This window comes from Drosophila nasuta, chromosome 2R (genome assembly GCF_023558535.2).
Source record: "Drosophila nasuta strain 15112-1781.00 chromosome 2R, ASM2355853v1, whole genome shotgun sequence".
Classification (NCBI taxonomy): domain Eukaryota; kingdom Metazoa; phylum Arthropoda; class Insecta; order Diptera; family Drosophilidae; genus Drosophila; species Drosophila nasuta.
This window is the reverse complement of record NC_083456.1, coordinates 6,596,452-6,624,271: the sequence shown is the minus strand read 5'-3', so window position 1 is coordinate 6,624,271 and position 27,820 is coordinate 6,596,452. Positions and strand designations below refer to the sequence as shown.

Here is a 27,820-nt window from a genome sequence, read left to right as displayed (position 1 = left end):
AATGGATATGGCTATTCAAATGAATAAATATGTACCACCAACAACTTTGTCCTTACTTAACATGCCTTTGGCTTTATTTAATCAAATATCTTAGTGTCTAACACAATTGAATGCTTAAAATTACAAATGCTTAGCAATCTACGTGTTTTTTTTGTTTTGTTGTTGTTTATAAGCTATAACAAAGGAGATGATATTATTATCTAGAGATGGTATAAAAGACTGTGCTTAAATGATGTGGAAAAATCTCGGAGCTTGATCTCAACGTGAACTCTCACAAGTTGCTGTTGTTGTTGTTGTTGTTGTTTGGCAATAGTCGTAAAAATACTCGTACTTTTAGAATGTGTGCAAAATTTACCTATAGATTTATCTAATACGATTTCTTAAACAGATAATGCCCCAATTGTGCACTCTGCATGTCCGTGCAGAGCAGAGTTCATGTCTTGTTCAGAGCCACAAGCAAAAAGATTAGCCACTGATGCAGACTGTTATAGCCATGGCCATGTCTGTGTAAGCCAGCTGCCATCGACTTAATAGCCGAGGCGGAATACTCGCCTGCCCACAAAGAAGAAGGGAGAATTGTTTTTTAAGCATGTGCATTTGAAGTAGTTGAAGGAGAATTGATTTTATTGTCTTACCGCTGAGTACGTGCAGCTGTATGGAAACCGCTTGACTATTCTCCGGCTCACACGTATAATTACCCGAATGTGTTTTTCGCACCACCGGAATAACCAGGCTGCCAATCTGTAAGAGACAGAGACTTAGTTGAGGTATTGTGTCAGTTTTTAAAAAAGTAAGCACGTACCGTATTTCGATTGTGTTCGGTGTTGCCAAAGATATTGCGATCGATCTGAGTGTACCAGCCATTGTCCAAGCCATTTTCATTCTCGACCATCACCTGTTGATCTCCCCGGTACCAGACAATGTATTTGGGTGCCTCCAAGGTGCCACGCACAATGCAATGCATCTCGACTCGACTGCCGGCCTTGACAAAACGTTGCTTATCGCCAATCAATTCGGTTTTTGGTGCTAATTAAAGTGCATATTAAGGTTGGCGTTGAGTAGCTTCCAATGAAATTTAATTAATGTTTCACTCACTTATCACAAGCAACTGCACTTTGGCACTCATTTTGGGCTCAGTGGCCAGCTGGCATTCATACCAGCCATTGTCCTGCAGCTGAACGTACTTGATTAACAGCGTCCAGCTGAGGCTGCTCACATTTGTGCTGTCCAAGAGGGTGCCGGTGACATTTGATGACGGTGACGGAGACGGAGACTGGAGCAGGGCAGCGAAACGGGCATCGTTGATGAAGGTGGTGTGATCCACGGCTATGATATGTTCGTCTCGCAATCTCACCCATGAGAGCGGCTTGCTCGAGTGCTGATGAAGCTGCAAATACGAACACAAAAGGCAGTGTTTGATTTGCTGCCTTTCAATCATGCAGCTTCCCCCCTCTTCTACTCACCTGGCATGGCAGATAGGCATTCTGGCCCACCTGGACTGTTATGTTTCGGGATGGCAGACTGAGTTGCCGTCGAGGCAGCTGCTGTCTCTCACGAGCCAATTGCTTGGCCCGCCGCAGTTCCTGCTCCTTCTTTTCGCTGTCGTAGGCGTGGAGGCGAGGCTGCGAGTGTTCCTTATTAGGGAATGACTGCATGGAGCCAATATTGTTGACATTATTGTTGCTGTTGCTGTTCTCCCCACTACCCTGGGGGACATTTGTGTGGGCCATTGCTGCTGTCGATGTCACCGTCGTTTGTGGCAAATCAGCAGGAATAAAGTCCGGAAAAGGTGGCAAATACGTGGGTATCGAGAAGCCCTTTGTCAATGTTGCCGTATCGGGTCGCTCGCTCCAAATATCCACAGTTTGCTCATCCGTTGTGGCCTGCTCAATGGTCACTTGATTGCCCCGCATTCCCCCCGCCTCCAGTAACGATGTTGTTGCTGCTGCTGCCGTGACAGTTGCTCTATTCGTTTCTGCAATTAGCGTCGAGTTGTCTCCAAGCAGCGTCGCACTTGCCGAAAGCGCTGCAAAATAGGCCAAGAACGAGGTCATCTGTAGTGTCTTGGTTTACTTGTTGTTGTCAAGCGTCTTATCGTATAACAATTAAGTATATTAAATATCCGACTGTGTCTGTGTCAGCCAATCGCTTTTGCTTTTATATTGCTGCCAGTGGAAGTATTTGTGATAAGCAAGCAAACGCCTGCTGCTCTCAAGAGAAACAAAATTGTTTGTACAGTCGAAATGAATTTTATAATTGTGTACCAAGAAAGTAATTGATATCTTTGATATTATAAAATTTCTGATGTTATTTTAGGTAAAATACCCAACAAATTGACAAATTAATTTAAATAAATCTGAGTAGAAATTTCATTAAAATAGCATACAATTTAAATCGATATCTGAAGCCAATTTTCTTTCAACAAAAAATGCTTCATTTAATCGAAAGGCAGCAATATTTAAATCATTTATTGTTATTCGTTTGTGATGAGCTATTTCAATAGCTTAACAAAATGTTTTCTTCATTTATAGCAATTGCATATTATATGAAAAACATTTAAAGCTTTAAGGCCCTGAAAGTTTGCTGATGTGTAACTAAATTATTATTATTGGCATAATAAACTATAGCAAATTACAGAAGTTTAAAGTATTTAAATCACAATTTGTAGTCAGCTGTAATTTAAATATGAATTTTGCAGACAGTTTTTAAAATGTAACCCGATTATGTTAATTAAAGTGCCTAATTGGATACCTAAATCATTATGGCCATTGCTTATGCAGAGTATAGGTAATTTATTAGTTTTGCATTTTACTAATCGAAACCAAACCCTCAAATGAAATTCAGCAAATGGCTAATATAATAGTCAAAGCATTTTCCGAATTGTTTGATGCATTTCAGCAACACATCAATGTTCAATATTTGACAGCCTTTTGTGGCTAATACGAATATTATTTTGGTTTTGGTTGGAGCAATGCAAATATGTTATACATGTTATACATTTGTTGTTTTTTGTGTCAGTGCATAAGTTGATTAAATTTTTCGGGGTTGATCGATTTAACCCTTTGATGGGACTTTAATTTATTTACACTTCAAATAACAAAACGCTTCCATTTCAGTTGAATGAATTGCCAAATTATTCGGAATCCAAATTAGTTTTTGATAAATCGTGGCTAAGAAAACATCAGAAAGCAGATCAATTGATATGCATTCAATTTATTGCCAAAACCGCTTTAAATATTTGCGTTGTGTATATTTTGAATAAAATGGATATAAATTTTAGCTATGCAAAATATGCAGTTTTATGAGCAAAAGTTTAATAGCAGAAATGCGAAAATTTTACAGGAGCATCCAGAAATCATAGTTCCAAACACGTCACTTAATAAGTCAAGTTAATAAACGATAAAAATATTTTGTTCTTCTGTATATGATTCCACACCTTAATATAATATTTTTAAAGAGCAATACAATCTTTCCAAACTGTTTTAGATTTGTCAATAACCTGTTGAGATTTTTCTTATAATTTAAAATTAACATTAATTTCAGTTCATCTTTTTTCTAGCTGAATATATGAACATATTGTTAGAAGAAGTAAATTTCAAAGAGATTCTGTCTAATTGAAACCCTTTTCGAGAATGCATTGTTAATTTAGAAACTGAAGTATCTTTATCTTTATTGTGGCATTTGCTAGAATTCTAGCGGATTAGTTGCATTTAAATGTAACTTGCTCACCGCAGGAATATTTAGGCAATTGCATATTCGAGACTCTACTTGAAGGTAACAAAATTGCAGTACTAATTTTGTACAGTGGAGTTTTATTTAAAAATTTTTGTTGTATCACTCATACTTGGTTTGGTATATTTTGCAGACTATGGTATAGTTTGAATGTAGTACTGTATTAATGTACCGAATATAGCCTTTGGTATGTTTTAATATTTTTGTGATATATTAATTTGGTATATTTTTTAAGAATAATACTTCACTGTTGAATGTAGTAGTATATCAACATTCCAAATATAAAATTTTGTATATTTTATTAAATTGGTAGTAAATAAATTTGGTAAATTTTTTAAGAATAATACCTCACAATATTCCCAATATAGAATTCGGTATATTTAAGTGTTTTTGCGGTATCTTAATTTAATATATTTAAAATAATATCACACTGTTATGCATTTAATCTAAATTGATAGCCGATATCTCAAAGTCGAGCACACTCAACTGTAGTTTTCTTACTTGTCGTGCCTTAGACTCTGCATAAAGGCTGTGATATAGTGTTGAGTCATAACCCACAAACTTCTGTTGAGCAAAATGGCTTAGAATACTTTCCTACTCTTAAAATGAATTGTTTTTTCAGTATAGATAATTGCGCTAACACAAATATCTTCAGCATTTCAGTGCTTCAAAAGAGAGACTTGGCTACAAATGATATACACAAAAACTTTAACAATTCTTTAACTTTTCTAGCTGTTGGAATTTTCCATTCTTTATTTGTTTTGGACCAATTCATAAAAGTCTTATAGCATATTTGCCAAATGGCAGTTATGCTGCCTTCTGTTAAATTAATAAATTGATCCTGCTTACAAGTGCTACTCATAAACCACAGGCCACAAATATGCGAGGGTCTCAGCTTCTGGATGAGAATATTTTCAAGAATTTGGCAGACCTCATCTTTATCATCATCAAATCAACATCTCTCAGCTCGAGGCCACTTCGCAATGGCGCATAAAATCCCACAGATGGCCCCCAACAACGCGCAAAAAAAAATTGCAGCTCACGCCTCTAACATTGGTAAACAGCCGACCACGCCCACCCCACACTACACCACGCGACTCCCACATTCCATTCAACATTCAACAAAATGGCCATTACTCGGAACTTCTACTCTGCGCCTACTCGCTGTCAGCGGGACTTCAAGCTAATCCCAGTTGTGCAGCTCAGCCATCTATCGAGAGGGTCTAACAACTTCATCGCAAAGTCTGCTACGCACACGGGGTAAGAATTTGCTTATACGTTTAATTAATGCGTAATTATGCGTACTCGAATGTTGCAACGGAAACAATTCATTTAACATATTTATTTGTTCCGCTTGTTGTCAATAGCCAATTAAAAATATAACATGTACCATAATTACGCATTTAAAGATAAAGAGATTTTAAATTACACATTTTGAAACTCAATTAGTTTGAGTGAAGAAATTCATACCTAATTATTGCAGAATTATGATAGCAATATTCGACAAATAATTTTGTGTCAATTAGTAAGCGTACACGAATTTGAAATTTAATACATTTAATTAATCATTCCGTAGAGTATTCAACCCTCAGCTGAATGCAGAAAGTAATTTTCTGTAGACTGGATATTTTTTTGGTAAATTTGGTTGCCTTTCGCCTGAAGCATCAAATTTACGCGCAGCACACAACACAACTTATAGCCAAGTATTTATTATGTAAATAATGTAATTCCAAATGCTAACATACATACGGACAAACTGAGGCAGAGAGTTAACAATTTTATGGAAATGAAAATGCTTCAGTCAACGGGGCCAAAATAGTTTGCCAAGCTTTCAGCTGTTGGCTAAATAAGTAGCCAACGTTATTGTTTTTAAATTGCTTTAAATATAAGTTTAAAGTTGAAACGTAAGTTTGGAAGTTGAAAATGTGGAATTGTCAGTTGGCCAGCCAATGGGAAATTCATAATGAAACGTGAAGGGAAGCTGAGGCAAGGACGAATGTACTTTCAATTTCGAAAATTTTGGCAACTTTTACTGTAACATTTGTTTTGTGGTCCCTTTTTTAACTTTATTTTGTTATCGTCGTCGTCGTCGTCGTCGTCATCGTTGTTGTTGTCATTCTACTTGCCACTGCATATCGTTGCAATTAAAAACTATTTGCTGGCTAAAAGTTTATAAAAATAAATAAGAACAACAGCGACAGCAGCAACAACAACAACGGCAGCAGCAACTGCAATGAAAGCTTCAACAACATTTGCTGTGGTAATTAGAGTAACAACTCTCAAAACCACATAAACTGATTTCGGTTTTTCATTCTCCCTTTTTTGCGCAGATTATTACTTTTCTACTTTAATATACTATGACCACATTTACATAATTACATACACGAGTGGGTATATATGTAGTATTTGTATATAGCACAGCTTAAATATCATTTGTTTCATGTCCTCTTGTCAGCGCCATAAATTTTAAATTCCTTTTCGCAATCATTGAGCAAATGATTAGTTGAATATCTTATGGCTGCGAGTGGAGCGCGTGTCTGCAGCAACGAACAGCAACAATTGTTGTTACAACAATAATTCAGCTTATTTCTGGTTGATTTGTTACACTCCTCAGTTAACTGAGGAAAACGAGATATGGTCAGGGTGGTCAGAGGGGGAGGAATGGCCCATCGAGAAGCATAATAATGGCGCCTCTGTGCTGTTGGCCTAAGTCTCGTCAGTTTAGTCAATTTTGTGCGTCGAATTTCGCATTCAGTGGAGTGCAAATTTGAAAAGGCCAGTGAATTCTCATTGGACCCGGCTAAAACGTAAATATATGGTCCGCTTTAATATTTAATGATATATCGTGATTGCCATATGGCTTGGAATGAGTGCAAATAAATACTTAAAACAATCAAGGCCTTGTGTAAAAATGCAAAATGCGTATAAAGCACTGATTTTATGTATTTGATGATTGCTTCAGTAAATTCAGAATTTGTTTTTCCATATTTTAGGTAATTAATGAACGATGTTTAATCGCCATTCTTATTGTGCAATAAATGTTTGTAAGATTATACTTTATTTGCATCTTGCCTCTGCATTAGATAATTCAATAAATTGTGTTGTTTCTTGAAATTAAGTGAATAATTTAATAATTATTTCGGTTTTAAAATTAAATTTTCAATATATGTAATTTATGTATTATTAAAGTTATATTTTCAATTTTGTGTACTTTATGGTATATTTTAGTAGTTTTAGTATTTTAGCATCTCAAATATACACTCGACTTATTTGTTGGTTTCTATTTAATTTTTAACTGAAAATTCATAAAGTGGTGTTTAATTTTTATTATTAATACGATTAAATATATTAATTTAATATCAAAATTAAGTTTCAATATTATTTTAAATGTATCCTTCAATATATTTTTATTGTTGGCTTCTATTTAATATTATGAAATAAATAATGCAGTGATCCATTTCTATTATAGAAATAATTACTTAAATATTAAAAAATAATTCAAAATCCAGATACCTCGTGTATCTCACATCTTCGATGAAAATAAATTATTAGATATTAAAAAGTAATTCAAATTTCAGATGCCTTTTTTACCTTTTGTCTGTCACTTCCTCGATGAGCTGCAAATGTTTCCTATTATTTATGTACTAATTAATATTTATCCTCCATTTATTTCTTAAATTATTTTCATACCACATCGTTAAAGATTTCGCTACATTCTGCAATAATGAAATTTTTCCCCACACTCGTAACTCGCTCGTCCCTTGGCTAAGGCTTTATGTTGTTAGCGTATAACATTGACCAATTAACCTGGCACAACCTGATTGGTGAAGTGTGGCATGGCAGGCGTTTGGGCCGGGTCAATTCACAGGGGCTCTTCATATGTTATCCGACATCCCACATCCCACATCCTGGCCTGGCCTGGCCGTGGCCTAATTGAGTTTGCTCTGGCACCCGGCCCAACTGTGTTGGCCTAATTACCCGCCTAACATGTGTAATTTTGACCAGGCCTTCTACTATTTCACTGTCGCTGGCATAATTTCTTTTTATTAATAATTACACGTTGTGTTATCATAAATTTCTTATATTAATGACTCTTGCTTACGCCAGGTTCATATAGATTTTTCTGTTTGTTGCGATAAATATAATGAAGTGATTGTTCCAATAATTAAGTGTATACATTTCAATGCATTTTAATTGGGATTTTTATAAATATCAAAATAAAATGCATTATTTAAATAAAAACCTTGTTAAAAAGCTACAGCCGACTGTGGTCGACTGTGAGATATCCGCTACCTATTTTGAATTCAAGCAAAACAGTGCGGTATCATTCCTCAAATATACCAAATTAATACACACAATTACAAAAAATATACCAGAGACACACATTCAAAATATACAATAGAGTTCAAAATATTCGTTATTGTCAGCAAAAGCAACTAAGAAACGTTGCAAATAGTCATTTTTCCCATACAAAGATTTCCGAAATACCTTCTACAATTTTTATCTGATCGCACAAAATTTTCTTTATAATTGTATTTTTATTATTATAAAAAAATATTATTAATATAAAACAGTGAAATCTAAACTAAAAATAATTGTTATATGATGAAGAAAGTTTTTCAATAATTGTGTATGATATATTTTATGCCATTTTATTTGTTTGGATTTGTCTTAATATGAAAATAAAGATAGAAGAAAATAAAATAAAAAAAAATATTTGCTATTTGAAAAGTTTTTTTTCCAATATCATTTTGCTTTAATTGGATTCTATTAATATTCCAAAAATGTTTTTTGAAATGAAATTGAGTAAAATTCAAACCAAAAATACTGTCTTTAAATACGATATATTATGTCATTGTATAATAAGTGATTAAATTGGAATTGGTGCAAAGAAAATAATTTATTATTTAAATAAAAGGTGCTGAAATCTAATCTTAAAATACCAACAATTTATTTTGTTTTGTATATGTTTATTATTTTGGCTAGACCACAGCAAATTTGTTAACTAAATAGTTTCACTTTATTTCGCGGCAACAAACTGTGTTGACTAAACACACACAGTAAACCATATTATTCGGTCATTTATAATTTGGTTGCGCACAAAGAGAGATGACAGTGGGTTAATTTTTGGTTCTTTTGTGTGTTTTAAATGATATATTAAATGCACATACATTTGACAACCCATTAAACGGCTTGAGATCAAGCTGCTTTTCATTTTTCACTGAAAAATGTCAACTTTTTTGGCAAAGCAGCCGCCAGCTGCCCAGTTAAGATAAGGTAAACCATATATTAGAGATATTTTGGTGTATTCTATTTTTTTATAGAACATTTTTGGGGCATTCGCCGCCGGCCCTTTTCACGGTCGTTTGGCTTAATGGCATTTTAATTTCTATGCATATGTAGTCACGACTCTCAGTCGACGGGTCAATGCTTTAATGTGAAAGTAAAAAATGGAAAGCCAAAATGAAATGGAAAACCCATCGCAACCGAGGCCGCCGACGCACCACATGACGTGGCCACAAAAACGGGTCGCAGTCGCTGTCGTTGTTCGTTGTTCGTTGTTGCTGTCGCCAAGTTAATGTGCCTTTTGAATACGCGCCCTAAAGGCGGCAATGCGATTTACGAGTATGTGTCGCAATTAAACAAGGCTCACAAGGTCCCTCGCAAGTGAGAAGGAAAGAAAGAGAGGGAGAGGGGGTGAGAGAGAGGGGTGATCAATGCTTTGGCTTGGTCACATTTGGCACTCGCATATTTTAGCACATTAATTAGAAGGCATAACTCGTCATTTATTGGTTCATAACACACGCAGCACAAATACTCTCGTATTGGCCAGCTCACGCACTTGGCCACTTAAACACACACATACATATACATTGACATGTGCATAATCGAACAATTCCAATGTGTGCCACACATTCAGTCAGTCACGCACACAGAGAGGAAAGTCAATGTCAATACTTATGCTGCTGGTTCCGGCTGTTTTAAGGCGAGAGCTGCTTATGCAAGACTCCCCCCTTAGACTCAGACTCAGAGTCAGCCACAACGACGCCAACAACGTGCCTGGCGGTGGTTTGGTTTGTAAACCAAAACAGCAAACACACATCACAGCACACAACACCGCACACACACATACGCATTTGAAAGAAGAAACAAAAAATACACAGAGAAAAGAATGAAATCATAAATTTCCCTGCCTCAGTCCACCGTGTCTCCGACCTACATCAACACCGTTGTCGTACATTTTATCAACGGGCACGGCGCACGTTTTTATTGTTTTTCTGCCCTGCAAATTTGGACACATTGTTTGGGTCGCGCTGTTTGCTCATGTGTCAGCTACGCTACACGCCAAGTCTGATACAATAATATAATCGCAACCTAATACTTTCAGCATAATCTGAGTCAGATATATGAGTCAGATATATGACGTTGTTGGCCAACAGCTTTATTAGGACTTATGACCACAATTCAAAGCGCGTGTTGGACACGTTTACTTGTCAATTTTTTGCGAAATATTCCTGAAAATGGATGACCATATTTACATATATATTTATTTAAACAGCACCAATTTTAATCTTTAATTTATTTTCTTGGTCTTATATTGGTCAGCTTATGTTTCTTGTAATAAATATTCAAAATCCTATTTTTACATAATTTTGCTTAAACAGGAATTCTTAATTTCGGAACTGTGAATACTTATTATATCAGCATATATACATGACGTGTAGGGACCATGTCGAAATTTAATCATAATTTTAAGAATATAGTAGCTCAAAATTAAGAATTACAAAATCCTATATAGAATCAAATACACTAAACATTTCAAAACTAAATTTTCAGCTATAACTATACTCTTAAAAAAAAAATCGATCTTCCAACATACGAAAATTACAAATTACTTTTCAATTTAAACTGTTCTCCATTACAAATCTAACTATTATATTTATATCTAAAAATCGTAAAGAATTAAAAATGTTCTGTCAATAAATGAATCGAAGAAGTGTGTTTGCTAGTCGAGAACTCTCAACTTTCGCTATTTTTATGTGCTATTGTAATTTCTGAAACTAACTCCTATTGCTCTCTAGCTACATTCCGGGGCCATAAAATAAATTTAATATGGTGTAAATGCAGTTGAGCACATAGCACACATCGTGTTTAGCTGCAAGGGTATTTATTAGTTGTAACGCCCCAAAAAAAAAAAATTCCGTGAATTTTCATCGTGTTATTCGTTTCATTTTAGCAAATGATGGGGCGTTGCTCATGTTGACGTTGACGGTGACGTCGACGTCGACGTCGACTTCGACTTCGACGCTTACTTCGATTTGTTTTTCTGTTCGTGTATTTTTCGTTGTACACAGCAATTACACGACTTAAGTGTAGAATGGGCGTTACGCTATTTAACTGCCTCCCCTCCAGCACTCTTCATATTGAACAAAAAAACACAGCTCTTGACTCGACTTGATTGCTTTAAAGCGGCTGCAGAATTTTTTGTTGCCTACTTTTCAGTTCGGTTTGAGTCCTGAAACTTTTGTCGATAAGCTGCCTGGCTCTGTGTGTTTGTGTGTGTTTTTGTTGTTGTTAGTGTATTTGTAATTTGCACACATGAATAAACAAATATGTCAATCTGAACTGTTGCTCGATTCTTTGTTGTTATCATCGCTGTATGATGATGACACAGTGCAGAGTGAGGCGATTATTTACACCTTTCCCCAGGCATGTGAATGAGCAATATTTGCTCTATACCAGAGGCATAGTAAACAAATTTGCTTCCTATATTGTACATATATATAGTATATCGATGAGCGAGTTCAAAACGATGCACACAATGGCAGTGTTTGGCTAGTGAATACCATTGATTTCGGTGTAGATTCAACAGCTCAACAGGTTTCAATTGCGTAACACACAAAAACCAAAAACCAACGTGTGAACAATTAATATAATATTCAATGAAAAATTCATATATTTAATTACATTCTATACCTAGTAAAAGGTAGAATTCTATTATAACTGTGCCTCCATTCAGAAGAGGTACCTCCAACCATATAAAGTATATATATTCCTAATCAGCGTCAACTGCCGAGACATGTCTGACCATCAAGTTATTTAAGAAATAGTTTTGTATGGGTAAAAATGCTCATTTACTATGGATATTTGTTACTTTGGCTGACAATCTGGTATATTTTACACTCTATGGTATATTTAGAATGCAGTACCTTATCAATATACCACATGTAGCCTTTATTCACAATATCTCACAATCTAGCTTTCTTACTTGTTGTATATGGATTTACATTTTCAATTTTTGGATGAGTTAGTTTGTGGACTGTGAAAATTATTGCAATATTTAAGGAACTTTGCATTTTGTGGAGAAAGTAATTTTTGCAAAGTCGGTCCACGTGGCCGGTTAGCTTCAATCACTCATTCAGTTATTTTTCTACATGGGTACACATGAAGTCAGGGTGCACGAAGCAGAAAAAGTTGATAAAGGTATTTTTGTGCTTTTTCGCTCTTTTCGGCCAGCAAGGCAGTGTGAAACATAACTTTCCTCTCAAGAAATTAAAATTAACAAGCTATGCACGAGTACGGCTAATGGCTGTATTAGCGCCGTCAACTCTTTGACTTCACTTAGCGCAGTTATTTAATTAAAGCTCCTCCCCAGAAAGCGGCAGCAGCAATTTTCTTCTTCCCCCTCTACGCTCTGCTAACTCCCACATTTGAATTGAGCGCACCATAAATAAATTAAATGTGACATTTGACCGCCATTTGTCTTGGACGACATTTTCATGGTAAATACTTGTACTTTATATACAGACGTACAATATAAAATATAGTTGGTAGCATTGGGAACATCGGGTCGACTGGACTCAACTCGAGTCACTGTTTTATATGCTGTGCATTGTCATGATGTAATTAACGGAGGTCCCCAAAGTGATAGAGGGACTACGGCCATCTACATCGTCATCTCCCTTCTTCCCTGACCTTGGCAAGTTGCGTTGATTGATGGCTTAAGTGTTATTTGAGTGTCTATTTATGTTTTTATATTTGCTCTTTTTCGCTTTTTTTCCCATTGCCTTGGCTTTTGTCTTCTGGTCTTCTGGTGTTCTGCTTTTCTGCTTTTCTGCTGTTTCCATTCTGTTTGTCGCATTCATTTGTTCTCTTTTCCCTGACTTACTTAGCGTGTTTTTGCGCTCGGTCTTTATTTAATTATATCACATGTGGTTCGACTAACATTCGAATGAGGATGCCCACATGTGTTATTAATGATATCGCTCTGGCCTTGGAGAAAGTCCAACTGAGATTGATTAGTCTGCGTAGTTTTACGCGAACGAATGCGAATTAATAGACTGAGATGTGATTATGATTATTAATTCATGTGACTTTACCAAATGAGTTTAAATGATGCAAAGACCGCAAATTATCTCCTGGGATTTATTTGCTAACTCTGCACTCAAATGCTTATAAATCAAATCCGCATTGACTAAATCTAATTGCTACACATTTATCTGCAGATTCTTCTCAAATAAATGACGAGTACTTTCTTTGCACTCGCTCACTCGTAAATCACAAAGTTTATTGTGAATTTTGTGTAACATTTTTCGCATATTTCATAGGCTGGATTGAATTGTTTGTTGTAGGCACTCAAGTTGAATGGTTTTAATGAATTGTAATATGAGCACGTAACACATTAAAGCACAGAGAAAATCATGTTACACATACGACCTGTTGAACAGACGCAAACTTAATCAACCCCTCTCGACAAACGGACAAATCTAAAGTTCCACTTGCATTGCTCATACGTTGGTCGTTGGTAAGGATTCAATTAAGCCAGACCAACACAGCTCAGACCAGGGACGGACTAGTAATGTTCGCAAAACACTTGGCAAGGGCAAAAATTGTGCATAGGAGTCGTCAGCTTGGCACACGTTGCGTATGTGTAATGAATTTTGTGCTGTCACTAAGTAATATCTACATATGTGGAAGTGACAGGTTTTTAGGAAATATCAACAGCAGCAGCTTCATGTGTCTATGTCTAGGTACTCGCATGTGTGCTGGGTATAAATGAAAATTTGCTTAGCTCGATTAAATGAACTCGACAGACAAGCTTATAAAAATCGTGCCAACGAGTTGCCAACAGCAACAACTACGTCGAGAACGACAGCAAACAACTATGTATGTGTGAGTGTGTGAGTGCTGATGCTAACAACAAACAACGACAATGCAGCCAAGCAAATCTCATCATGCAAATTAAATTTGGCAAACGTTTCCGACACTTGCACAAAAATGTGCGAAATTGAATTAAATATGCATGCAAAACCAAAAAAGTACCGAATAGGGAGAGCCCGAGAGCACGTAGCCCAAAAGTTTCGACCATGTGTGGGACTGTTGAAGTACAGTTACAGTGCACACACACATACTTATGAGAAGAGTACAAACATTTTCATAAGTCGACCAGCCTTCCTCTTTAATGTGTTTGTTGTTTTTTTTTGTGTGTGTGTGTTCCCACAAGCACTTTTGCAAGTTGGTCTCAAGGCTGCTTATAGAAAGAGAAGTATTTTTGGCAGCCAGAACAAAAGACAATTGAATGAAGCTCAAGGGGTAACAACAGCTTCAGTATTAACACCAAACATTTTGTTCTTTTCAATTGGGCATTTATTGATCGAGATTCTATAATAAACTAGCAAGGAAAGGAAAAAGGAAATGCTCTTTCTTGATTCTTTGTACAAAATGCAGTACTACATACAACTTGGAATAACACACTCTCCTGCTTTTGCCTTTGCTTTTGTTTTTGCCACGAGAGCATCTCTGTCTCTATGTGCAAAGTAAAAGATGTTTATACTTACGGGTGCGTGGCATGCCACGAAAGCTGACAGCTGCCAGAAATGCCAGCAGTATGCTGCCAGCTCCCTTGACTCCCGATCCAGCAGCAGCAAATCCGATGCCTCGCTCTCTCCTGCCAGCAACTTTTGCTTTAGCCTTTGCTCTGCTTGCTGTTGCCGTTGTTGTTGTTGCTGTTTGTGTTGCTGTGCCTCTGCCACTTCCTCTGGCTGTCGTGCTCTCAACTTCTCCCTCTTCTCCCTCTTCTGCTGCTGCTGCTGTCGCTGGTGCCGCTGCCCGTCGACAGCGCATTTTATTGCGTGCGAGGATTGGTGGCTGCTTTGTGTCACACCTTTTGGATATGTGTATTTGCTGTAATTGTTGTTGGGTGCCTTAAGCTTGTTTTTATGCTCACTGGCTCACTGGCTCTGGCTGGCTGGCTACCCTGTTTGCTTGTTGCTTTTAATCCGAGTTATGCGGGCTCAAATAATTTGTCATGTTTTTCACATATGCACAGAATTCTTAGCGTTGCTGCTATTTCTCCGTTACTTCCGGTGCTGTTGCCACTGCTATTTAATTATTTTCAATGCAATTCTGAAAAGATGCTTTCCCAGCATTGCATTTGCATTTGCATACGAGACTCTCTAGGCCAGGCTGCGGCCAACCGCAGGCCCAAAACGTAGCTTTAACTTATTTCGTGCTTTATTTTTGGAAAAGCCAACCACACATCTCCCAAAAAAAAAAAACAAAACCAAAAAAAGGGAATGAGAGAGAAGACCACAAAACGAGAACTATAACGGCAACGAAATATGCTGTTAGACTTTTTCGTGGTGGGGCAGAAACCACAGAAGCAGCCTGCCAAAGACCTGGCCAAGGGGGCAAGTGGGGGTAAGTGAGTGGGTAACCATTACTAGCAAGGTTTTGTGATGAATGTACATTCATCTTGCTCTCTCTCTCTCTCTTTATTTCTCTGTGCTAAATGGCCCGCTGGTTCCTTGGAGAAACACCGCACTGCTCGGGGGAATTAGTTTATGCTTTCGTTTCTGTTTTTTTTTTTTTTTTGTTGTATTCGTTTTGAGGCCAGCTCCTCTGATTGTAAGTCAATAAATTAATGAATTGCATCCGGCAATTCTTTGCGGATCGAAAAGTGTGCCAGATTGTACCTACTTAGATGCAAATATAAATTGCATTCGCCAGCTGAATCATGTGATGTGTAAACTTAATCTATTTAAGTGAAACCCGAGTGGTCGTGGAACTGCAAGCCGAATAGTAAGATGCTTTGCTATTCATATTGAAAATAATGCCATCAAATATGCTTGCTCTCAAAAATCGAACACTTAACTGTGGCGTAGGGGAAAGGAAATGAAAAACTGTGGCAAGTTCAACAACATCAATATTGCTTTAAAACTCTGGTATTTGCTCAAGAGAAACTGAATGTAGTTCAACATGCAGCTGATTGCAGTTTATGGGAAACATAACTTTAACTTAGGTAAAACATTTTGTTTAAATTAAAAAAGCAAGATTGCATAAAACTACTTTCTTCTTAAATTAGTTTTCAACAAAATTGAATCTAGATAGTCCGAGATCGAAGAAAGATAGATATACTAATAAATTTGTTAAAAACAAAGCCTTTGCTAGAGTATCTTCAAGTCCATCCATCTTCCAAGGCATCGCGTACGTGCTTGCGAGTCTTTGACCTTTCGGATATCCTAGAAAATTATCATATTGAATAAACTAATAGAAGGAAGAAGCCACTCACAGACACAAACACACAATGCGAACATAAGAGGGGTAATTTATATTGTGTTATCGCCAAGCAAACGAAAACGAAATGGGTGAAATTCCGAAGCGAATAATGTGACATAAAGAATGTGAAACACATAAAAAACTGACGACAGCTTACACGTTAGCACTACCGTAATTTTGACCTCAATAGAACATGAGGAGACTCAATAAGAAAGGAGGAAAAATACTTTTCTCGAACCTGACGATGGCGAAATACACTGCAAATTAATAATATTATTAATTTAAAGTATTAAAAATAAAATAGTTTTGATGTGAATTTAAGAGTAGAAGGAAAATAAAAATTAATTTTCGTTTAAGATTTTAATGTTTGCCAAATTCAAATGGTATTAATAAAATTCTTAGATTGAAATTAAAAGTAAACAAAAAACGCAGAACTTAATCAAATGTTTAAAAAAAGTTTTTCAAAATTCCTAAAAATAATAGTTTAAGCAAGTATTTAACTAATAAATTGAAGCTAACTCTACAGTCTCAACTCATAGACTAAATTAAATAAGTTTGAAAACTCGAACAGTTTGATTAATGATTAAATTCAATTAAAATATTAAAGCTGTAAGTAGTCTGAAAGGTTTGTGTTTAAATTTCTAATGGTTTCTGGATATGAAATATCTTTTAATTTTGTTAAAAACTTGGAAACTTTGCAAACGTTTTTCTGGAAATAACTAGATGAGAGTTATGGTTGCCCTTTAAACAGCAAACGATATATAATATTATGTATATGTGCTTATATCTTACTTTTATGTTTTACACTTTCTTTCTTTATTTACTTTTTCTTTTTGCGACAAAAAATGGCTACTGAAAGTGTACAAAGCGAATCTGCCTTAATTTCCCCTGACAGTGTTTAAGTTGTTTAAATATGCAAAGAGCTTAATAACTTAATATGAAGTGTTTACGCTCAAGTTAATCGTTACGTTAGAACGTGTAATTTGTTATGGCTTATAGATTCAAATATGTATATACAATATTTATAAAAACTATTATTAGAACCTTAAGCTGATTTTAATAAGAATTTGCCAGGGACCTTCTGAGACACACCTGCGAATTTGAAGAATTTTCTCATTTTACCAGAGGTTTCCACTATTTTTACCTAAGCGAAGGTGATGGGAGGTGAAACGGTAAACGGAAAAGTGTAAGCTGAGAGCTGAGAGAGAAAAGCGGCTTATTGATTTGGCTGTCTCATTATCAGATCCTTTGGATGCTACTCGCTCTTTTTTATCATTACACTTAGCAGCATCTCAAAAGGCGCATTAATGAGTTTTAAATCCATTGTTTCTTTTTTTTCTGCTCTTCGTTCTTTTCGGAGAATGAAGTGCAAATCAAATTAGAGTCTAGACAAGGATAGGGGCACAAGGAATGGAGGATTGAGCCCGGTCTTAGGCAAAGTTAAGGCTCTGCTCGAATCAGATTAAATTTCAATATATTACATCATATACTAGGGATGTATATGGCTAGGCTTAAGGACATGGACGCCTACATGATGTTGTTGCACGTGGTACGTGTGGCAGTGCCACCTACAATCCAACACCTGCACCTCCATGGGATAAAGGGGGCAGTGTCACTTGGAGAGGAGAACGCCTCAAATGATTTCTGCTGCTTTCTCTCTGACTCCCACATCATTCAGGGTGTTTTTTCTTTGGCTTTTTTACGAGGATACAACGACGCAATCAGCGTTTGATGCGACGTTTGACGTCCTTTGACTTTAGATCTATTGCTTGCTGTTGGTCCTGGCTGGCTTTTGCTGTATCCGTTCTAATGCGCAGCAATTGGAAATGTGATTTTTGTTGATTTATAAAGGACACATTGCAATTCACGTTCACATTCGCATTCACATTCACATTCACATTCTGATTCACATTTGCGTTCGCATTAGGATTTGGATTTCGAATTTCAGATTTGAGATTTCGGATTTGGAGTTGGATTCACAAGGGACGCGCTTAAACAAAAGACACTTGTGCGTTTGTTGCTCCGCATTCACATTTCTATTCACATTCGAATGCGTACTCGTATTCGTATTTGTATTCGTATTCGCATTTGCCGTACTACCATTCATTTATTGCTGCTGCAGCTGTGGCACGCCCATCGTCATACGCCCACGCTCACGCCCACTTCCTGCGATTTTGGTGTAAACAAAAGCAGCAACAACAACAACAGCACCAACTAGAGCACATGAAAGTTGATCCGCGATTCTCGTAGATGTGTTTGTGTATGAGTGTGCGTCAATGCTTCGTGCATTTAACATCCGCAACACTTTCGCAAAGTTTCGCACATTTCGCGCCTAGCATCAAAGTTACTTCGTGTCGCACAGTTCCGCTCAACTCTGTTCAGTTCAGCTCAGCTCAGCTCCGCTCAGCTTTGCGTTGGTGGCTTTTATGTTGGTGGTTTGTCCGCCCACGCGTCCGCCACCGAGCCATGCAAATTTCCAACTAAATTGCCACACAGCCAGAAAGGACTCGGCCACGAGACACGATGCGTGCCAATGCCAGCCACGGATTTTGCCAATTTAAAGTTTCATCTGATTTCTGACGTTTCTCGTTTGCCTCATTGCCTGTGTTCCCCCCTTTTTACTTGACTTGATGTTTCACTTCTAACATCTCACACGTTTCGCATGTTTCAAATGCCACAGCATCTCACACCGTTCCATGAATGTTACCCCTGCTTGTTTCAAGCCGCTGCTACATTCCATACCATTCCATGCCATGCCATTGCGTTCCTACTGCATGGCATTCCATTTCAGTTCGTTTTGTTTGCTTGCTGGGGTAAATCATGTTGCGTTGGGGTAATGAAACACATCGGGATGCTGCGAGATGCTGCAGCGCATGACTGTTCTTAGTGCTCTGTTAATGTTAACTCACTGTTATGTTAACCGTTTCATGTAAACAGCGACCGTTAAACCCGCTATTCTGTAATGCTATAGAAAATGATGGAATTAAATAATATTTGTAATGAAATATAATTAAAACAATTTTCTTTATTTAAGAAAAAGTGACTATTTGATAAAACTGTCTACTTAATATTCACTGTTTATTTTATGCGCTATAAGGAATATTTTATGAAACAGTCTGCTTAATAAATAATCATTGTAATATACATTTATATATCCTATCCCAAGAATTCTTAATATTAGAGTGGATTTATAATCAATTACTGAAATGGATAATCAATTAGAATTATTTGAATGTTTGAATGTTAAAGAAATTCTAATTGAAGTTTTTTAGTTCATTGAAGTAATTCTTAATTTTAGTTTGTATATATGCAGATACATTTCGGTTTATTAAGTTATTTTAAAACAAAATGAAGTTAGAAATGAAATATTGTGTATTTTTATAATGCTTTCCCATTTTTTCATTTATAAATTACTTTAAAGAAAATAACATTTATGAAATTTGAATTTTTCATAGTAAATATACATTATAATTATTTGCTTGGCCATTTAAATTAAGTGAAAGGATTTTGAACTTTTAGTTCGGTTTGACAAATTAGTTGTTTGGCCCTAAGAGCGCTGTTCACATGATGTCGGCAAGTTACACAAAGCTGCCAAATCTCTATTTGGTCCAGGGTGCTCGGCTGTCACTCAGAGTTTACAGCTTTCACGCTTCTTTTGCATATTAAATGCGCATTTATTTCCGCAATTCAGTTAACTCAATTGTGTTGGCAGCGCAAACAAAACGAACTTACGTTCCATTCATGCCATTTGTGTAGCAGTTATTTCATAATAGCTATATACGACTATTGCGAATGCGAAAACGTAAACGAGTGCTATACATACGAGTATATAGTAAATTGAAGTGACTGTAGCGCATAGGTAGTCTGAACTGAATTGAACTGAACTGCACGGAAAGGCAAAAGGTAGACAGGCAAAATGGCTGTAAGAAACGAGTAACGCACAAATAATTGAGTGCGTATCGTGTACAAAGGATCCTCGCGATGACGGCAGCTGTTAAAGGGAAACTGAAAGGCTCAAACTACATATTTCATTGACAGCCGAGTGGTAACAAAAACAATGGACACCGAATTGTATTGCCAAGTGCCGAATCTTTCATTCTCTTTAGATGGCTTTAAATCAGTACCAACTATTCTTTTACTCTTTCCATTTTCACTTAATATGCATTTTTGGTGTGCTGTTTGGTTGCGATAATTATGTGTGCTTATATTTTGAATACACAACTTGCCAATTTGGGCATATGCTGCTCGCTTCGATATATATGAATAATGAATCCGCTTTGCCAGTGGCTGCCTCTTGTGTTCTCGTACTCGGTACAAGGTATACACAATGACTCGATTGCTGCTTAAAACCCAAGCACGAGCCGTTAAAAAATAAAGCCCTCCAAAGAGGTAGGTACAAATTGAAAAGAGCAACTGCAGAGCACTTGTAACTTCCTCCTCCTCTCTGTCTCTCTCTCCTCTCATCCATCGTGGCATGCCCCGTCTGATTGCGTGAGTTCTCATTTCGACGTCATTAAAATGTGTTTAAATAGCGGCCGTTGCACGCTGCGTATACGTAACGTAACGTAACGTTTTGTGCAATTGCATTTTATAGCCAACTGCTGCTGTTGCTACGTCGACTATCTTCCATAGGTAACGCACGCTTAAGCAGCATTTTCATTTCCATTTTCAGTTTCATCTCAACCCCATGCACTTGCCATCAATTTTGATGTAGTCGAAATGTTGTAAGAAATTTTAATTAAAAACTCTCGACTGTGTCTGTGTCTATGTGTTTATGTGTGTGAGTGTGGCCAAAGCCCCTGGGCAATTTAGGCCATTGATTACTTTACAAAATATTGGCCCAAAACAATAAGTCAAAAGTCCCGAAAGTCAGCAAACACTTTCACAAATTTTACAGCAAACATGTAAAATAAAGAAAAATTCTTAAATATCCATTTTATGCCACACACTTGGGAGATGCAGCACATGCAGCAGCCAGCTGGAAATCTTGCAACATTTAAATATTGCACAAAATGAATGCTAAAAGTTTGCTCTTTATATCTTGTGTGTGTGTGTGTGTGTACTGCAGAGCTTAAGAGTTGATACGGTTTATTGAAGAGCTTGTAACAGACAGAAAGGATTAAGGATTTATGAGCTTATGGCAAGTTGAGCGGAAAATAAATCCACATGTGAGTATATTCCAAATAGTCACAACTGCAGCTCTTTTTTTTTTAATTTCTAAGAAGTTCAAAGAAGAGTAACAATATGCATTTGTAAATATTTTTTAAAGACAATGCGTAGAAGCTTACAAAATGAAAGCATTGTTAGATATTTATTGGTTTTTACTCCAAATGGGTGTTTAGTATATAATATATTTTATTTTGTAACTAAATAAGGAATTTGATTTAAATAAATGTTGCGAATGCATTATCTATTTTACTTTAATTTCAAAGTCAAAACTAAAAACAAAGCGTCTCCCTTGAAACTTTAGAGGGTATCTCCATTTCATGATAGCAATAGAATATTGCTTTCTATAGTTTGCGAATTGCAAACAGACGACATTTAAGTGTCAGCAATGTTTTTCCAACTTGCCCAGTTGATAAAAAGTTTGGCCTAGAAATAATTTCTTTTCTCAAAAAAGTCGGACGCTCTATTCGAATTCGTATTCGCTTTCGTATTTGTTTATTTGATTCACTGTTGAAACGTGGATTCCCATTGAGTCCTTGAGTTTTGGCCAGTCATGTGTGTACAGAATATATTCGAATTGTCTGTCTAACTACAAAAATATATATAACAAGTAAGAGAGCTGCAGTCGAGTGTGCTCGATTATGAAATATCTGCTACTCATTCTTAAAATATACCAAATTAATTACTAAAACTAAAATATACATATGTAACAAGACAGTTACAGTCAAGTTTGGTCGATTATGGAATACATGCTACTCATTCTTAAAATATACCAAATTAATTATTAAAATTATATACTAAAATATACCTAAGAAATACTAAAGTATAGCAAATCTCAAATATGGTTGGTATATTGATATAGTACTACATTCAAAATATACCATAGAGTATAAATTATACCAGATTATACGCCAAAATAAGTGTTAATACGCAAAAATACCAAAATATACAAAAGCCCAAATACTATTAGTATACTGATATGGTACTACCTTCAAAATATACCATATAATACAAAATATACCAGATTATATGACAAAGCAGTTGTTTATACGGACAGACAGACATGGCTAGATCGTCTCGGCTGTTCGCTCTGATCAAGAATATATGTATATACTTCATGAGGTCGAAGATGCCTCCTTCTATCTATTACATACATTTGCTACAGTCACAAAATTATAATACCCTTCTACCCTGCTGGTTTCGGGTATAAAAAGCGAATTCACATGGGAAGCTTCCATAAAATCTTTGCATTTCCAATTTCCATTCGATCTGAAACAACAGGAAAAGCAACAACAAGAGCAACAAAAGCAGAAGCACCAACGGATTCAATGGCAACTCTAGATGACGCGACTGTCGCTGAGATATTGTGCAAACACAATCAAGTGGTAAAATGAGTAGACAATGGCGTAAAAGAGTGTGTACAAGAAGAAGAACATTTCGGTAGATGGAGGCAGAGACGAGCCTCTGGCTCTGGCTTGATAGATTGAATTGTGTGAACAGTTTTGTATTTGTTTTGGGCTTTTATGACACACCTAAAGGCCATCGAGGTTGCCAAAGTGAAGAAGGTAGAAGACGGTTGCCAGCGAGTGTACACAAGTTGATTAAAGGTGTGCGATATGTATTTGAAATTTAAAACAGCTTTTTGGCCCATGCCAATCAAATGCTCAAGTTGCGGAAATTGTGGCAAGCTTTTGTTGCCGCTGATTTAAGCTGCTGATTGGGTTGCTTTGTTTGTGTTTTTGTGTTTCTCGGTGTGAGTGTGTATGTGAACCATTGAAAGTCATTGAAACACCCGCCCAGCAACACACAGCAACACACACCGACACACACACACACACACAAACGGGAACCGGCAACCGACACTTGCAACACTTCTACTCAGAGAACTCAAAGCACTACAGCCGGTTGCCATAAATATGGCTTGGGGTGGCCCGATGTCTGAGTATTAGGGCCATTTGTGGCAGAGCGCACTCTAAGTGAGTTGTGGCCAAGTGCTGAGCGTTGAACGTTGAGCGTTGACTTGCTAAATCATATACATATACTTTACTATACTATACACATAGATACATACATATATCTATTTACAATATGTGCAACACTTTCTCGGCCAAAGCACTTGACTTACGATCGAGTACGTGTCCGTCTCTAGACATTAGTTTAAAGGCAGCTCAAAATGTGGTCAACTGAAATCAGAAGTTTCACTTCGGATAGCCACTTGCTGCTTTTCGAGCAAGACAAAAAGCAAAAGCAAGTGAGAGAGAATAGGAAATCAGTTGATAAAGTAGCTAAAGTTTATGACTGTATAAGATGGATGGAAGTTACTAAAGGAATAGAGAGGGAGAAAAAGAAAGTATTTCATTATATCAAAGGACATGTGAGCACTTCTACTAAATGTTATTTAATACTATTCATTCAACTTCGTTATGGTGCCAACTGAAGTTTGTTTATTTCTTCTTGTGACCTGGCTCCTTTTAAAACTAAGAAATATAACAAAAATGTTTATAATAAATATGAAAATGATGTGAAGGTGAGAGTAATTTGTTTAAATTTATATTCCATAATAAAACCCAATTAGTATTAATAATAAACACTCCAAACTACTTGAGTGTAATCTTGAGCCCCTAAATTATTTTGTATATATTTTATATGCGTAATTCATTATCATTACCAATTAGCCCAACTTCACTTTATTATGAAGTTACGAAATAAAATATCATTGTGGAGTCATGAAATACAATAATTTCAATCTTAATATTTATTATGGGATTATACAATAATTTCTAATAAATTATGAAGACGCAACTAATTGAAAATAATATTGCGCTCTAAATTATTATTAACTTTGTTTTAATCATTATTAATATTTGACTCGGGTTTAAATCACATAATCTTATAAAGAACTAAAGTTGTATGAGGATAGAATTGTACAGTAAATTACTATTCATTTCTAACTATTCGTAATAATAACTATATTCAGCTACTTGAATGTTATATTGTGCTTAAAACTATTATGAATTTATTTCAAAATGTTTAATCCATGGATGAACGTTTTTATTATTATTTTTTAATTCAATTTATCTTGTTAATATAAAATACAAATATTCCATCTTCAATATTTAAGAGAGCTTCACCTTATTAATATGTTAGACACAGACACAACTTCTTCAAAGTTATCTTGTGCTCTAAATTATTGTGTATTTATTTCAAAATATTTAATTGATTGATCAACCCAATAATCAGTAATTGATTTCATAATGAAATTTCATTTTTAATATTTATCTTATTTCTGATTTGCTCAAGTTGCCTAGTTAACATAGGTAACAGTGCACCTACCTTTGTTAACATTTCGTTATTATTTTTAATAAAAAAAAATAATAATAATAATAATAATATTTATCTTAACTTCATCATATTGTGGGATTATAAAATACTTTCAATTCTAATAAATTATAAATACATAACTAATTGAAATGATGAATGTTGTGCTCTACATTATTGTAAACTTATTCAAACTGTATAATTATTTTCTCCAATTTAATCACTATTAATATTTGACTCAAGTCGAGTCTTAACACACTCTTATAAGGAAATTATGCCTTAATATATTGTGCTCTAAATTATAAAGTAGTTATTTCAGAATGCTTCATTCAGAGATCAACCCCATAATCGGTAATTGATTTCATTGCGGAATAATGGAGTATAATAATTTCATTTTTAATATTTAACTTTACTTCATCTTATTGTGGTATTAGGAAATACTCTCATTTCTAATAAATTATAAATAAATAAACTAATTGAAATGTTGGATGATGTGCTCTACATTATTGTAAACTTATACAAAATGTATAATTATTTTCTGCAATTTAATTACTACTAATATTTGACTCGACTTCTCTTCACACAATCTTATAATGAAGTGAAGTCTTAATATAATATATTAGGCTGTAAATTATAATGTAGTTATTTCAATTGTATAATCCATTGATAAACCTTTTCGTGATTATTATATAATTCGATAAATTCACTACATAATTTCTAATCATAAACATACACAACTAATTGAATGTTTTGTTAGAGGTAATAGGCTGCTAAAATATCACAGCGAAACTTAGGGGAATTAACTGTGCTTACCTTAGTAAGCAGGTGATATGAGTGCTTTTGGTGCTCAATTAGTGAAAGTACATTTCCTTACAATAGGCTGTCTTTTATGATATCATAGCAGAGCTATTCAGGGGGAAAGGGCGAATATCAGGGCAAATTCAAAGGAATATTTTGTGTGTTTACCTTGCTAATAGCAGCGGGTATTATTTAGTTCTTAGTTTTAGTTTGTGTAGCTCAATTAGTGAAGCCCGCAGATGAATGCCAAAAAAATGTTAGAAATTTGCACATGAAATTCTATTCATAATGAGCACACACAAAACGGCTTTTCATTCAACTAAAAATAATTAATTAGACCTTGGAATAAACTACGAGTGAATACACAAAGCGACAATTCGTTTTAGTTAGTAAGGTGGGATAGAAAGGAGCCTAGGGAAATGCCAGAGGTGAGTTAAGTCACTTAAAGACCAAATGATTTAAAGTTGCGCAATGTGAATTTTGTTTTAAATTATTTTTGTACTATAATTGTGGGTCCCCGATGAGAGTATGCGTTAAAAATAAATAAATTATACTACGGGTCAATAGCAATTAATTATATGAAAATTGTGCTAGTTTTGATTTCGCCATATTTATGCTGCGCCATTTTTTTGCCATCCAAAAATTTGCATAAATGAATTGTAAACAACACGCGAATTGTGCATTATGAATTCCGCGCAAAGTTTCACATTTAACAATGGGCGTGCTTGTCGAACTGGGCGTGGCTCCTCCTCCGTTTGCCTGATGACAATTTGCATGCTCTGTGTGTGTGTGAGTGTGTGTGTATTTAAGGACACGCATACATATGTAAAATATGTTTACCTATTTTGGGTCAAAAGGGATGTCCATATATGTTTTATATATATATATGCTCTCGACTATGTGCGAGTATGTTTAATATGTTTTATGCATATGAATGTAGATATTGGCGTTATTTGCTGGCCGCATAAACAGCGACCAAATTTGTAGTTGTCAGTTTTTCCTTTGGCCCAATGATATATTGGTCCAAAGCAAAGACAACAACAATTGTATGCAAATAAACATTACACAGGGCAACACAGTTGAGTACCCTACATTGCCACACAACACACAACGAGCTGTAAATCAGAATATAAATTATGTTTTTTGCTTCCAGCACATTGAACCCTCAACAATGCCGCAGGCCTCTTGCACAATTCTCCCACTCAGACAGAAAGTGCTTTGCATTCGTGCTTCATGTTTCATATTTCACGTTGGACTCTTCACATTTGTTCGTATTCTCTCTCTAATTCTATTTTCAAGTTGTGTCGCATCCACAATTAAGCTGTGGCTTTTCTTTTTATCATATATTTAGATAAATGTGTTGCCAGTTTATTTGCTGAAATAAAATTTAAGAGTGACAACACTTTTCTGAAGCAACTTTTGCTCTATAAATGAAACAATTATCGCAATTTAACAATCCTCTGCAATTTAAAGTTCTATAATTGGATCTCGTTCACACAATTCCAGTCAAGAACAGTAGATGGCGCCAGTTTTGCCTGCTCAACACAATTGAGACAAGTTTCGTCAATAACTCCAGAAAATTGTTTGCCAACTATCAGTCTAATTGAGTCCCGTCTTTAATTAATTGTTTCACTAACTTTCTGTTTCAATATTAACAGAGTTTACTTATTTATACGAATTAAATAAGTGACGCCATCAGGTATTCAAATTCGACTATTTACTAATCATTTATTTAGCTTATTTCCTGTGTTAGATTCTTATCAATTCTAATTAAACGAACCCTGTTGTTTAGTGTTATTGGCGTGACATTTTTAATGGGAAACGAATGTGATGCAATTTGTTGATAGGAAAGTTTAATGTCAAACATGCTAAAAAATTACATATAAAAAACCAAATTAAAAACCCAATTTCATTTGCCGGAAAATTAAATTGCCATCTGCATTTAAGAGTGTCAGAACTTAATAAACAAATTTTACCCAAATTGCCTTAATGTGAAAAACTCGCGATTTTATAAATCTACTTATAAAATCAATACGATTCACATGGAGAGCAGACGGAAAGATATAAAAGATCTTACAGCAAAAAAAAAAAAGAAATTGCAATTAAAATCAAACAGAGCAAGCACTGAGGGAGGCGAAAGAAAAACAAAACGAAAACAGACTTTTCATTTTCAATGGCCTGAACCCGCAGGCCATGTGTGGCCACGAACAGGATCAAGTGCTTATCCCTGCTCCTCCTCCCCCCTCCT

The 27,820-nt window shown here is 35.6% G+C and overlaps 1 protein-coding gene across 2 annotated transcripts; it reads right to left on the bottom strand.

Annotated features, from left to right (window-relative positions):
* Positions 1 to 33: 33 nt before the first annotated feature.
* On the bottom strand, positions 34 to 18,754 carry LOC132786398 (uncharacterized). 2 transcript variants are annotated; one of them, XM_060792914.1, is made up of 7 exons: positions 18,391 to 18,754; positions 14,571 to 15,113; positions 1,464 to 2,026; positions 1,096 to 1,387; positions 803 to 1,026; positions 636 to 741; positions 34 to 552 (listed from the first exon to the last, which is right to left on the bottom strand). In XM_060792914.1, exons 2-7 carry the CDS (start codon positions 14,854 to 14,856, stop codon positions 434 to 436), a joined length of 1,590 nt encoding a protein of 529 aa, XP_060648897.1. In that variant the 5' UTR covers positions 14,857 to 15,113; positions 18,391 to 18,754; the 3' UTR covers positions 34 to 433. The 2 variants fall into 2 exon arrangements, with proteins under 2 accessions (XP_060648897.1, XP_060648898.1); XM_060792915.1 differs by lacking the exon at positions 18,391 to 18,754 and having other exon boundaries at positions 14,571 to 15,258.
* Between the last annotated feature and the right edge of the window lie 9,066 nt (positions 18,755 to 27,820).

Bases quoted from the DNA above. Each gene is read 5' to 3' on its own strand.
- LOC132786398 (XM_060792914.1), bottom strand. From the start codon at position 14,856: ATGCGCTGTCGACGGGCAGCGGCACCAGCGACAGCAGCAGCAGCAGAA. The intron at 2,027-14,570 runs GTAAGTATAAAC...CCTATTTTGCAG, and splicing joins TCGTGGCATGCCACGCACCC to CGCTTTCGGCAAGTGCGACG. The intron at 553-635 runs GTAAGACAATAA...CTTTGTGGGCAG, and splicing joins ACAGCTGCACGTACTCAGCG to GCGAGTATTCCGCCTCGGCT.